Source organism: Sus scrofa, chromosome 1, assembly GCF_000003025.6.
Source record: "Sus scrofa isolate TJ Tabasco breed Duroc chromosome 1, Sscrofa11.1, whole genome shotgun sequence".
Classification (NCBI taxonomy): Eukaryota; Metazoa; Chordata; class Mammalia; order Artiodactyla; family Suidae; genus Sus; species Sus scrofa.
Genome location: NC_010443.5, coordinates 116,266,796 through 116,280,233, shown reverse-complemented (window position 1 = coordinate 116,280,233; position 13,438 = coordinate 116,266,796). Strand labels below are relative to the sequence as shown.

Below are 13,438 nucleotides of genomic sequence, written 5' to 3'. Positions count from 1 at the left end.
TCTGATAATTAGCAAAGTCGAGCATCTTTTCACAAGCCTATTGGCCATCTGTACGTCAGAAATGTCTATTTAGGTCTTCTGCCCATTTTTTGATTGGGTTGATTTTTTGTTATTGAGCTGTTTCTATATTTTGGAAACTAAGCCTTTGTCAGTCACACTGTTGGCAAATATTTTCTCCCATTCTGTAGGTGTCTTTTGTGTTTTTGTTTATGGTTTCCTTAGCTGTACATATGCTTTTAATTAGGTCCCATTTGCTTATTTTTACTTTTACTTTCTTTTTTTTTTTTTTTTTTTTTTGTCTTTTTGCTATTTCTTGGGCCGCTCCTGCGGCATATGGAGGTTCCCAGGCTAGGGGTTGAATCGGAGCTGTAGCCACCGGCCTACGCCAGAGCCACAGCAACGCGGGATCCGAGCCGCGTCTGCCACCTACACCACAGCTCACGGCAACGCCGGATCGTTAACCCACTGAGCAAGGGCAGGGACCGAACCCGCAACCTCATGGTTCCTAGTCGGATTCGTTAACCACTGAGCCACGATGGGAACTCCTTTACTTTTACTTTCATTGCCTTGGGAGACTGAGGTCACTATGTTTTAAGTAGCAACACATACAGAAAGTTTTTTATCTGATTTTTAAAATAAGAGTTTATTTGGTTTTTTGTTTGTTTGGTTGGTTTTTTTTTTTTTGAGCTATTACTCTGTTCTTTTCCTCAGGATTATCTTTGCTTTTTTCCCCCTGCTTCACTGTCTTTTTTTTTTTTTTTTTTTTTTTTTTTTGTCTTTTTTAGAGTCGCACCCACAGCATATGGAGGTTCTCAGGCTAGGGGTCAAATCGGAGCTGCAGCCGTTGGCCTACGCCACAGCCACAGCAACTTGGGATCCATGACGTGTCTGCGACCTACACCACAGCTCACAGCAACGCCAGATCCTTAACCCACTAAGCAAGGCCAGGGATTGAACCTGCAACCTCATGGTTCCTAGTTGGATTTGTTAACCAATGAGCCATGATGGGAATTCCCATCATGGATTTTTTGAAACCAGTTTTATTGTGATATAATTCATATGCCATATACTCATTTAAAGTGTACAATTCAGTGTTTTAGTATATTCAAAGAATTGTTCAACCATCATCACAATAAATTTTAGAACATTTTCATAACCTCAACAGAAAACTCATACCTACCAGCAGTCATTTTCCAGTCATTACAACGTTCCAGTCCTATGGACCACACTAATCGACTTTCTGCTTGCATCTGCGTATTCTGAACATTTTATACAAATAGAATTATATAGTATGCCAATTTTTTTGACTGCCTTCATTCACTTAACATTAAAAAAATTCATCCTTGTTGGAGCATACATGATTATTTAATTCCTTTATACTGCTGAATAACATTCAATTAAATTAATACACCACATTCCATTTATCCAATGTCATTGGACATTTGGGTTATTTCCACTTTGGGGCTGTTATATTGATGCTGCTATCAATATGTCTGGTACAAGTTTTTGTGTGAACATGTTTTATTTCTCTGGGGTATATAGCCCAACTTTTTCAGGAAATGTTAAAACTATTTTCCACAGTGGCTGCACCATTTTATATTCCCACCAGCAATCTATAAAGTTTCTAATTTCTCCACATTCTTGTCAACACTTGTCATGATTTGTCTTTTTGATTACAGTCATCCTAGTGGATATAGAGTGGTATCTCGTCTTTTTTATCTGTATTTCCTGCTCATCTTTGCTTTTTGCTTCTCCTATCTTACTTGTATATTACAATTTCTTCTTCCTAAGGTACATCTGCTATTGTTCATTTAGTAAGAGTATACGAGCATATGAGTGGTAAATTCTCATTTCTTTATCTAAAATTATGTTGACTTAACATCTAAATTATAGTTTATTTGGGTACAGAACTCCATATTGTTATTTTTCTTTGTGATGTTTTGATTATTATCCACCATTTTCTTGCTTCCTTTATTGTCACTGAGAAGCCTTCTTAGTGCAATCTATTTTCCTTGTAACTGCCTTTAACTTCTTACTTTTGTCTTTGATGTTCTGCAGTTTCACTAAGACGTCTTGGTGTGGATTTATTTTTATATTTTTAGGTTGAGGTTTCTGTTTCCTGAGTATGAGGACTGAATAAATTATTGTCACATTCTTTGAAAATTGCTTATCCTTCATTCTCTTTCATTTTAAAATGACTCATATATACGGTGAATCTTCTGTTTACTTTTGTTTCATATTTTTTATATGTTTATCTACTGTGCTGCAAACCAGATAATTTCCTCACATCTTTCAGTTTTAGAATATTCATTCAATGTAGTTGATAAACTATTTTACAGAGCTTCAAGAATTCAATGACCTTTTTTTAACTTCTGGAAACTTTTTTCTAATATACTTGTTATTTGTTTAATATATAGCTTCTTGCACTCTTATGTTTCAATGTCCTCCACAGTCAATACAATGTCACTTCCAGAAGTTTACTGTTCTATTTTTCAGTTCCCCTTTTATTACCCAAATCAGGAGATTTAAAACTAAGAATCCAGCTATCAGAGTTCCCATTGCAGCTCAGCGGAAACGAATCTGACTAGTATCCATGAGAACGCAGGTTTGATTCCTGGCCTTGGTCAGTGGGTTAAGGATCCAGTGTTGCCGTGAGCTATGATGGAGGTTGCAGATGCGGCTCATATCTGGTGTTGCTGTGGCTGTGGTGTAGGCTGGCAGCTACATCTCCGATTCAAACCCTAGCCTGGGAACTGCCATATGCTGCGGGTGTGGCCCTAAAAAAAAAAGAATTCGGCTATCTTACAAAGCTTGTTTGAGTCATAGTTTAACTGTTATTTCTAGATTTTTTAAGTGCAGGGGTTTTCAATATTTCTTAACCATTTTTAATAATATTAGAAACCAAAAATTTTAACCTGAATTAGAACTGTATCTATCTGGATAAACCCACAGCTTTTACGCTGCTTACTATTTAGTTTCTGAGGTTAACAATCATCTACTGGAATGGGAAAATTATTTCCTTGCTGCTATTCAGTAAATGCCAAGTAATTCAGTAAGATGAAAACAATTCTTAGATGCCTTCAACAGGGTCTATTCCTACTGCTTGGAGTAGACTATAATCATCCCATCCTAGGATAGGAAAGCCACCAGTATATAAACTCAAAGTTTTCATTCTCTATCACTCAAAAGAAAAACTGAAGAGTAAAAGAAAACATTTTTTTTTTAACTAAGGAAAACTTTTATTTAAACTGTGCAATCAATCAGTATTTAGACAGCAGTTTCATAAACATTTTGGCATTTAAACTTTTATTCATTTTTGGCATGACCTGTAGGATAGTATATAAACTATCCTTGGAGGGGAATACTAGGCAATATTTACTATGATGCTAGAAAAAAAAAACAAACCCACATTATTAAACAAAATATGTTTTAAGAAGACATTAAAAAGGTACATTCAAAATCAAGGCAAACATTTGCTTTCTTCATGCAATGGAGTTCACAGAACTGATCCCCTGAGTCAAGTATAAAATTAAAATAGCTCAGCTCTGAGTCCATTAGCTAGTCTGCAAATGCTGCCCTTACAAGAAAATGGTATACAGAGTGAAAGGATCCAGAACACTCATAATATGAAATAATAAAACTGGCTCCCACACTTTCATTTAATTCACATCTTTGAAGAAAACAGAAAAAAAAAATCGTGCACATACATAAAATTTTGTCCAACAATAGCCAAAGACAGACAAACTTACTTAATATATGTCCTCTAGTCTACTGATGGGCTAAGGCAATGTATGTGTATTCAGGCTTTGCAAATTTCTGTAACAGGCTCACATTGCTAACTACCGGTAATCATTTTCATTTACAAACAGAATAAAGAATGTGGTAACAGGGAGAAAAATGTTTTAGGTGAAATTTTTAAGTATTTTTGTTGTTGCTTTTAAAGACAGTTCCATAGAAAAAAATAAGCTTTTGTAGCAAATTTTTAAAGATACCGTTTGTAAGTTAGCACTGTCTACTTACTGTGAACTATTCACAAGATAGAAGTTTGAGCAAGTCAAGAAAAGTATTCAGAATCTCATGGATTATACGAAGAGTGATATTAGCTAGTTCACGGAAAAGCTAGGGAAAAATTTCCTTTCTCTAAAAAAAAGATGATCATCATATAACTGTTGCTAAAAAGCCTTAAAGGTTGACTTGAGTAAACTAGAATTAGATGCCAGTAGATACTGCCTTATATAAAATTTACTCCAAATAGTTTAATGAAATTTGGAAATGTTCCATAATCTTGGAAAAGTAGGTCTGTTAGAGAAGAATCCTAAAAACGTACTTTTGTCCTTCCCCCGTTACCCCTCTGGGGATATTAGACTCTCTCCTTAAATCTTTAAAAACCAAGATATTAAAAAAAACAAAAGATTTAAATTAGGATAAGATGATTACACTTTCAGTATTTTCAAAAGCACTGTAAATTCCCCTGTTCCTCTTATAGATTTACCTACATTAAAGATGAGTGCTTAAATCCCAGTTTACATCTTTCATCGACCACTTTCTTCTGTTATTTTTTTTTTTTTTGGTGTGCATACAGGAAATGCAAACATTTTTCATTTTAGCATGGGCAAAATGTAATTGGCAAGGCGACCCTGTAAAGAAAACACATCTATTAAGGTATGTTTCACAGCCTTAGAGAAATGACTTTCAGATCATAAGTATTTACACTTCTAAGTTTTCAAAGTACTACTGCATCATTCTGCACAACAAATTATCCTTATTTCATGGATAGAAAAGGAACAAAAATAGGTTAAGAACCTTCCTACCACACAGTTCTCAAAATGGACAAGGACTAGAATTTAAGTGTGCTAAAGACTACCTTTATACTTGTTCTCCTATATGATTCTCCCTAAACTTTGCTCCCTCCTAAATTAATTAGGTTGAATTCAAATAAAAACTATGTTCTTCAGACCTAGTAAGAAATGATGACTGGTTACACACCTGGCTTTTTCTACTTAATAAATTTCCATTTGATAGTGACTACAGAAAAACTACAAAAGATAAAATCCAATTCTGAACACCTAGTCTAACAAGGAAATGCCTGACTAAGGGCTCCAGAAACCATGCCCACCTTATTTGATGCAACTCTATGCAGAAGCATCAGCTTTCATACATGATACTGGCTAAGAGAAATGAAAGGTTTTAAAGGAGGAAAGAAGGAGGTTAGATGACGAAGAGTGACATATAGCCCAGCCTCCTAAATTCCTTCAATAGTAAGTGGATGTAACTAAGACAGACTTCTCTCTGTTGGCTGGGTGTGACTGTGGACAGGCTGTGCTGACACAGTGGAAGCACTATGAGCCCATGTAACTGAATATCATGTATTAACTAAGAAAATGTACCACAGTAGAAATCCTACCAACACTGGAGTTGGACCAACCTATGTTTCTATCTTGGCTAAGCCACTTACTAATAACTATGATCTGTGGATAGTGAGACATTTTAAACCTGTTTCATCTAAAATGGGGATAATACTTTGCAGGAGGTAGCAGTTTGCAGGGGTAAGGCATGTGCTTGGCACACTGAATATGCTCAATAAATGGCATTACCCCTTCCTAAGGCGTAGAGTCAGAAGTGGGTGAAAAACAACTAGACTCTTAACCTTACTCAGGATATTGTCATGGTCTATACCTCATGATACAAACAGACTTACCTCATTCATTGAAGAAATGCTGAAAATTAGGGTAGAATTATAAACTATCCTTCAAATCTGAAAGAAGGCTTGACTTGAAACGATCCAGGAATTAGAACTAGAGGTGTGGAATCCAAAGCTTTCTATGAAAAGGAACTACTGAAATCAAAGCAGAATGACAAAAAAAAAGACAAAATTTCCTAGGAGTTGTACAGGCTGACAAGGTTAAGTGGAAGCTCTTGCTGAAGCTCATGGAAAATCAAGAGGTTATCAAACTGAAAACCAGACAGTCAGTAGCTGGTGAGGCTTAAGAAATAAATCCTGCTTTAAAAGTCAAGAAGGGTGCATGTTGCTTTAAAAAGAGTAAAGAATAAACTTGAGCATGGTCCTGTTTGTCTACTCTGTGTCTCTATATTTGAGGTCTTTCCCCCAACAACACAATCACTTCAGAGAAAAAGAGAAAGTTCAATTGTAGTAAGAACAGCTTTCAAAAATTTCTGATGAAATTCCATAAAGTTAGAGCCAAACATGTAGGAAACATTCTGTTAAACACAGAGAACTGAAATATGAATTTATAAAGCACATATTCAAAAAGTTTAAAGCTGAATTGTTTTTGCAAGTGATTTAGAAAGTTTAATATACATTTGATAGATGGTAAGCCAAGGTTTTCATAGCTTTGAAATTTTGAAGATCCCCAAGAGGCACATGGATTCACACTTCCAATCTCTGTAATGCTACAGACATCTTATGGGGATCAAATTTCTACAGAAATACTATATCTGTTTTAGGCAAAATAATGGGCACCCATGGAAGTCTACGTCCAAACCCCTGGACTCTGACTACATTAACCCAAGCACAGCAAGAGGGATTTTGCAGATATGATTAAGTTCAGAATTTTCAGATGTGGAGGGTATCCTGGATTGTCTAGGTAGGCCCAGTCTAATCATATGAGTTCTTAACACTGGAGAACCTTTTCTGGTTGGGGTCAGAAAAAGAGACATGATAATGGAAGTGGGGTCAGAGAGATACTATGCTGCCGACTTTGAAGATAGAGGGTGGGGTCTACACCTTCTAAAAGCCAGAAAAAAGACAAGGAAATGAACCTTGCTTTTATCCCATTGAGACCTGTGTCAGACTTCTGACCTATAGAACTGTATGATAGTAGATTTGGGTTGTTTTCAGGTCAACTTTGTGGTGATTTATTATAGCAGCAACAAGAAAATAATACAGTATCTGTCTGGTAAAAATGCAAAACTGTCATGTTAATCTTAAACACCTTCGAAGGCTTACCAAGGGAAGCCTACCTAAGAAGATTAAAGCCTGAAAACATACACATTGCATTAGCCTGTGTTCTTATGTCCTGAGCATAAATCAACTTCACAGAATTCTATGTATGTGTTCTCTAGACATCAATAAAATTCACAATTAGACAACTGGTTGTGTATGGCAATCTCCAGAACCCTCTACTCTGTGCTCACGAGCCCACAGAAATTATGACTATTAAACCAAAGCAATTTTACCAGAGACACATGTGGCAAACTGTCATGAACAAAACCTACAAAATATATCTTTAGTCTTAGATCATGATTCTTTCAATGTATTGGAACTTTTTTTTTACATTCAGTATTTAAAATTTACATTCAATGAAATACAAACATATATGTGAATCATTACAGCCACTGCTGAGGTAGAACCCTATCTCAATATTCTAGCGTTTAAAAAAACCCCAAACTTTCAAGTCCATTTTTTTGTGACAGTCTGAATTGTTTCCAAAGGTGTCTTCATATGGACTTGAACCATGGTCCTGAGTCATCAACATGAGCAAGTTTCTGGCAGGTGTCCTTAATGAAGTCAAGACAAATCAATGCAAAACCCTGTCATTGTTCCCACTGTTGGCACTGCTCTTATTTGAAGCGAAGGCAAATAAAAGGTATTTCATGGAGGATCCAATTTCTCTGGTGTGTCAAAGCTGATTTTTTAAAGCCATTTAGTGGATAAAGCTATGTCCTTCCTTTTAGGCTAATCAAAACATAAAAGCCCAGATTTTATGAAAAAAAATTTTGTTTCACCCAAGGTTCCACTAAAATTTGGAATACCAGATTCTCTTCATGCAATTAAAACATTTCAATTGATGGACAACTTTAAAGAGCACATCTCTCAAATAGAGCTCACTTAAACAGTGATATGACTTGTTTCCCTGTTAAATCCCACTGCTCCCCAGAGATGAGAACATCCCTACTATTAAAGGACTGGCTCAAGCTTTTAGAGTTAACCAGGTAATGCTCTAAGCAGGAGGAAGACTGCACAGACTGAGTCACGGGTTGCTATAATGCTCGGCAACGGAAAAGGCTGCTGATATTTTTGTTGACATCTCACACTCAAGGTGCTTAGGAAAGTATCACATCTTTTGGCAAAAACATCCTGTGGCTGAATCAGCAGATTTGATGGAAAGTCCCTATGTATGCCATTTGTATACTGGGTTCTGGAGAGACAAGTCTGGTTGACATAAACACAAGAAATAACAGTTTAATGTACAACTAAAAATCTGCCTATTTGTGGCAGTAACTTTAAATATCTTTGGTTTTTTAAAAAAAAATTTGCTGATAAAAACACTTGAATTGAAACACTGATAAATACCAATATAATTGTATTGCTTTTAATTATGTAAACTTAGCCTTTTGATATCTTTTGCTACTAAAGCTAGATTCCCTATCAGCCTCTAAATAAATTTATTTCAAATCTGCTCATCTTTACTTACTTACAGGCTAATCTATATATTTTAATGGTCTTTGGTATGAAAATACTGATGAGCAGTATCTTGTAATATTTGGCATAAAAACGACATGCATGTATCAGTACTTAGAGCAAGTAAGTCTTAGGAAAAGAAAATAGTTACTGTCTGCATATTAGCCCCTTCCAAGTGAAATCCCATGAAGTAGCACCACTATGAGAGATGAGTGAGAACCTTCACATTTTAGTTACAATTTCATACTTAAGACTTCAAAGAAGCTAGCTTTGGCCAAGTAAAAAGTAGTCTTTGGTGTACACTAAATATTTCAATGAGACCAAAATATTTATCTTTGGTGAAAAAAATTTTTTTTCTCTCCAACGAGTAGTTTCAGCAATTTCAAAATACTCTAATACTGTACAGCTGAAGATTACTGGCTGAAGAAAAAAAATTACACTTGAAATTCTTTGGAACTATCTGCTGGTAAAAAACTTATTTTAAATGCTGTGGTAACAATAAGGTAGTTAAAATTACTAGTCTAATTACTACAACAATCAATATAAACCCTATTATTCTGGGTTAGTAACTACTTGTATAAGCTTCATAACCTATAGATGTTTCTAGATAATTCAATTTGGGGGGAACTCATAGTCAAATTTTCACTTTCTACTGAAAATTCTTTGGTAACAGGATTATTGTGAACAAATCTTGTATAAGAACAAAATGAAAAAGGGAAAGAGTAAAAAATGTACTGGTAAATAATTAGCAAATAGTTATAGCCTAAAGATCTACAGTAACTATGGGCCTATTCATCAAAAACAAAACAAACAAAATACTTTCCTCAAGGACTTCGGATCATCATTTTAGGCTTTTACTGTGATTCAAATTTATAGAGTCCTAGACATGATGAATGATGTTTCAACTTTAGATTTTGTTTGCCTTTTAATGAAAGTTTAAAAAAAATAAAACAAACTCATTGTATTCCTTAGTTTTAGACACTGATAAAAAGTTGGCCCCACATATTTCTACTAACAAACCAAAAAACGCCATACCCTGTCAATTTGCCCATGCTTCCATGAGGCAGCTCAAAAGTAACACAATGTTCCCTGAGTACAGGAAAAAAAATAACACTAGAATAACTTTAAAAGGAGGTAGTATAAACCAGGAGCTATAAAGGCAGGAGCAGCATTTTTTCCTTGCCTCAGATTGTTCATTAAAGCTCTGCTTTTTTGTCTTGCCATGAAGCCCATACTTAGATAACTAAATGGGGGACTTTGAATTTAGTTCAGAAGTAGATCCTCACACTTAATGTTGGTCTGCTTCTGAACACATCCAATTTGGCACCAAACTACAGATTAAAGAACAACCCCCAAATGTATCATCAGACACTGGGACAGAAGATGACAGAGGTGGGACTGTTACCCAGTAATATTTTTTTGGCTTTAGAACACCATTTAACATGACCCCCACCCCCAGCCTGTCTATAAACAAGGACTTTCAAGGGGGAAACTCATTAAGATTTCTTTTAAAAAGAGGACCCAAAGTCATTTCCAGATATTTGAAACAATACTTTTAAAAGGATAAGGGAGCCCCCTCTCCATACCATGTGTTTAATTCTTTATCCTTTCCCACTGTTGGGCACCTAATAGGTAACTGCCTCATAACTGAGAAAAGGCCTATTCTATGTGGCTAAGTAAACAGTTTACTGATTTCAAACCAGCAAGAGAATTAAGTCACTTCTGGAGTTAGCATTCCTCATTCACAGCATTGAAAGCAAAGGAAGATTAAATCAAGAGTACCAAATTCTCTTAAGAATTGAGAAAAATACAAGCAAATTAGTAGAAGTGTGAATAGTTATTCCTAAATAAAACCTGCATGAAAACAAACCAAAATGCCTTGATAAAATACTGTACCTCAAAATAGCTACTGATAAAATCCATGAAACTTCTAAGGCAACTTTTTGTACCCTTGTCCTGAATAACTTCATGAATACTAAAAAAGTATAAGGCAAAGAATTTCACAATATATATTGGAAGGCACTGTTACTGTGATAACTTCAAGGTCATCTGACTGTCTATTGTTGCATTCATCTTCATTCTTAATATTTAATGAAATTTCTTTACCCCTCTAAGCCAAGTTGGAATTAAAAAAACAAACAAACTCCTAACCTAGTCTCTTTAAAAATCTGTTTTCTGCAAGGAGTTTTGCAACTAATTCTGGAAAAGCTGAGGATGCTTTGCAAACTAGACAGTGCAGCCTTTGGCCAACTGTCAGGCAAGGGGCAGGTAGAAAAGGCACAGCTTCTATGCAGGCTGAGGTTTGGGGACACAGCAGATAAAGTACTCGGACTCTAATGCCCATGGCATAAAGGCCCTTGAAGCAATAGCATTCCCTGTATGCTACTGAACAGTTCTATTCTCAAAAGAGAGGCTTGTTTGTTTGTTTGTTTGTTTGTTTTGGTCATTCAGTAAAGTCAATAGTCCCCCCCCCTTTTCTCTTCTCAGTGGTTTCTGCCCTCACAGCCAGAGGCATTAAATTATCCAAACCAAGCTGATGTCATAGCTTATTGTTGTTGATTTTTTAAAATCAGAGCTTCAGATAAACATTCTTACTCATCTACCTATATGACTCCTTTGATCACACACATTACACATACAGCAATGAAAACAAAATGCTACTAGGAAGTATCATTGGTTACGTAGCCAAGATAAACTATCACAACAAACGAGGTAACAAAGCTGTCTTCTGAGTTTGCCATCTGGCAAACTGAGGTAGATAGTCAGCAAAAGGGCTTTCCAAAGTCTTCCCTTTGCTCCAGTGATATATTTTACAGTCCAGTCAAGTATCTTGACTGTCTTTTCACATTGCTGACAATGAAACATTCAAAATACATGAGCTTAAAGATTAAAAAAAAAAAAAAAAAAAAAACCACATTCAAAAAAGGTAAAACACCCAATAAGACATCAAGATTTTCACAAAAGGCTCTGGCTCCCTGTTCATTGTCCTTCGAACAGACTTGAAGGTGAGAATACCTGGACATGGCTGTCTAGATTGGAAAATCCTTCTTGTCAAAGCAGACTGGGGCAGATGGCAGTTGCAGGACTGAGGAGGAAGGGTCCTCAGCCTCCGCCAACACCGCAGGCTCTTCACACTTTCTCATCGAGGGAGCCCCACCTGAATCACTGCCAGTGAGGGAACTGGGGGTCAGGGGTGTGGTACTTATAACTGAGGACAGGTGTATTTCATCATTTGACTCGTGGGAGAACCTTCCAGAATCCCCAGTTTCGTGGCTGCCTTCGCTATTTGCTGAATGCTCAGTATCAGCTGCTACACCAAACGGTCTTGGGAAGCTGGCCGTTTGACCGGGGGAGCTGGGGGAGTCTTCATCACTGATTAACACCGTAGTCCCTGGCTGGTAAAAGCAGACCACTTGAGTGAACCTTCTTTGAGGCTAGGCAAAAATACATGAAACACCATCAGTGATAACAGACATTCTTAAAAACAACAAATCTAGGGAGTTCCCATTATGGCTCAGGGTTAACAAACCTGACCAGTGTCCATGAGGATGTGGGTTTGATCCCTGGCCTTGCTCAGTGGGTTAGGGATCCTGAGTTGCTGTGGCTCTGGCGTAGGCCAGCAGCTGCAGCTCCAATTCGACCCCTAGCCTGCGAACTTGCATATGCTGCAGGTGCAGCCATAAAAAAAAAAAAAAAAAATCTGATTTTACATGTTCTATAGATTCTGAGATAGGAGACTGCTCAAGTACATAAGTAAAAGGTTTATCATCATTAAGGAACCATTGAAGTCTTGGTTCTTGAGGAGGGGAGCAAATCAGAATCAAAGGGTGAGTGAAGTGTCAAGTGTCAAAAGGCTTCTTCTGTGATTTTGATGTGGGCTCCTGCCCCATCCCTTTCTCCACTACCCCCCAGTCCCCACTGAAAATCATGGCTCTGATTACTATGCCAATGGTCATTTTAGTGATCAATCCCCACAGCTTTCCATAGAGTCACGCCCCAAATTAATAACATCACATCCCAAAAGAACATGGAAGTTTTTAAAAAGCACCTATTTACATTTTATTCTTTTTCAAATTATTACCTCACATACCACAGGTAGCCAAAGATTTCCCCCATTTAGGTGAGTTACCTGCTCAGCTTTTATCTTCTTAGGATCTTGGAAAAAAAGCCATTTTTTCTTAGGGTTGTTTTTAATGATAGGACCATAGCTATTAATTATCAGGTCAGTTCCTCCCTGGAGATATAAAAGGGAAAAATGTACATTTATTTTTTATAATTAGTACACAAATTTTTAAACATTAAAAGAAAAAAATGATCACAGATATTATTTCTTCTTTTACACAAGGTATTTGTTAGTGATCAAAAAGGTATAACAGAAGAGAGCTATATAGCAGGTCCCACTGTGGCGCCTCTGGGTGAAGAATCTGACTGTAGAGGTTTAGGTCCAGTTCTGGCAGGTGCAGTGGTTTAAAAGACCCAGCAGTTATTCATAGGTTGCAGCTGTGGCTGAGATTCAATCGCTGGCCCAGGACCTTCTATAAGCCATGGGTGTGCCCATAAAATTAAAAAGAAAAAAAAAGGGGGGGGGAGTTGCCATCAGTGGAGAAGAATCTGACTAGTATCCATAGGATGCAGGTTTGATTCCTGGCCTTGCTCAGTGGGTTGGGGATCTGCCATTGCCATAAGCTGTGGTGTAGGTTGCAGACATGGCTCGGGCCCCGAGTTGCTGTGGCTGTGGTGTAGGGTGGCAGCTATACCTCTAATTCGACCCCTAGCCTGGGAACCTCCATCTGCCCCAGGTGCGACCCTAAAAGACAAAAAAAAAAAAAAAAAAAAGAAGAAGAAGAAGAAAGAGATAGGCTGAAGTATTTGGGATGAAGTGTAATGATTCCAAAACTTATTTTCAAATGACAGAGAGAGAGAGAGAGGTATGGAATGATATAATTATTTGTGCATTATTCACTATATTTTTTCAACTTTTCCACATGGTCAAAAAATTTTAAAAAGGATTTATGA

The 13,438-nt window shown here is 36.8% G+C and overlaps 1 protein-coding gene across 3 annotated transcripts in view; it reads right to left on the bottom strand.

The window, feature by feature from the left end:
• PRTG (protogenin) overlaps positions 4,556 to 13,438 on the bottom strand; it is a 143,410-nt gene continuing 134,527 nt past the window's right edge. For all 3 annotated transcript variants that reach the window (XM_001928492.6, XM_021094927.1, XM_021094921.1), the window contains 2 exons: positions 12,552 to 12,656; positions 4,556 to 11,856 (listed from right to left, as the gene is read on the bottom strand). In XM_001928492.6, coding sequence (XP_001928527.1) covers positions 11,452 to 11,856; positions 12,552 to 12,656 — 510 coding nt within the window. In that variant the 3' untranslated portion in view covers positions 4,556 to 11,451. The remainder of the gene's footprint in view (positions 11,857 to 12,551; positions 12,657 to 13,438) is intronic.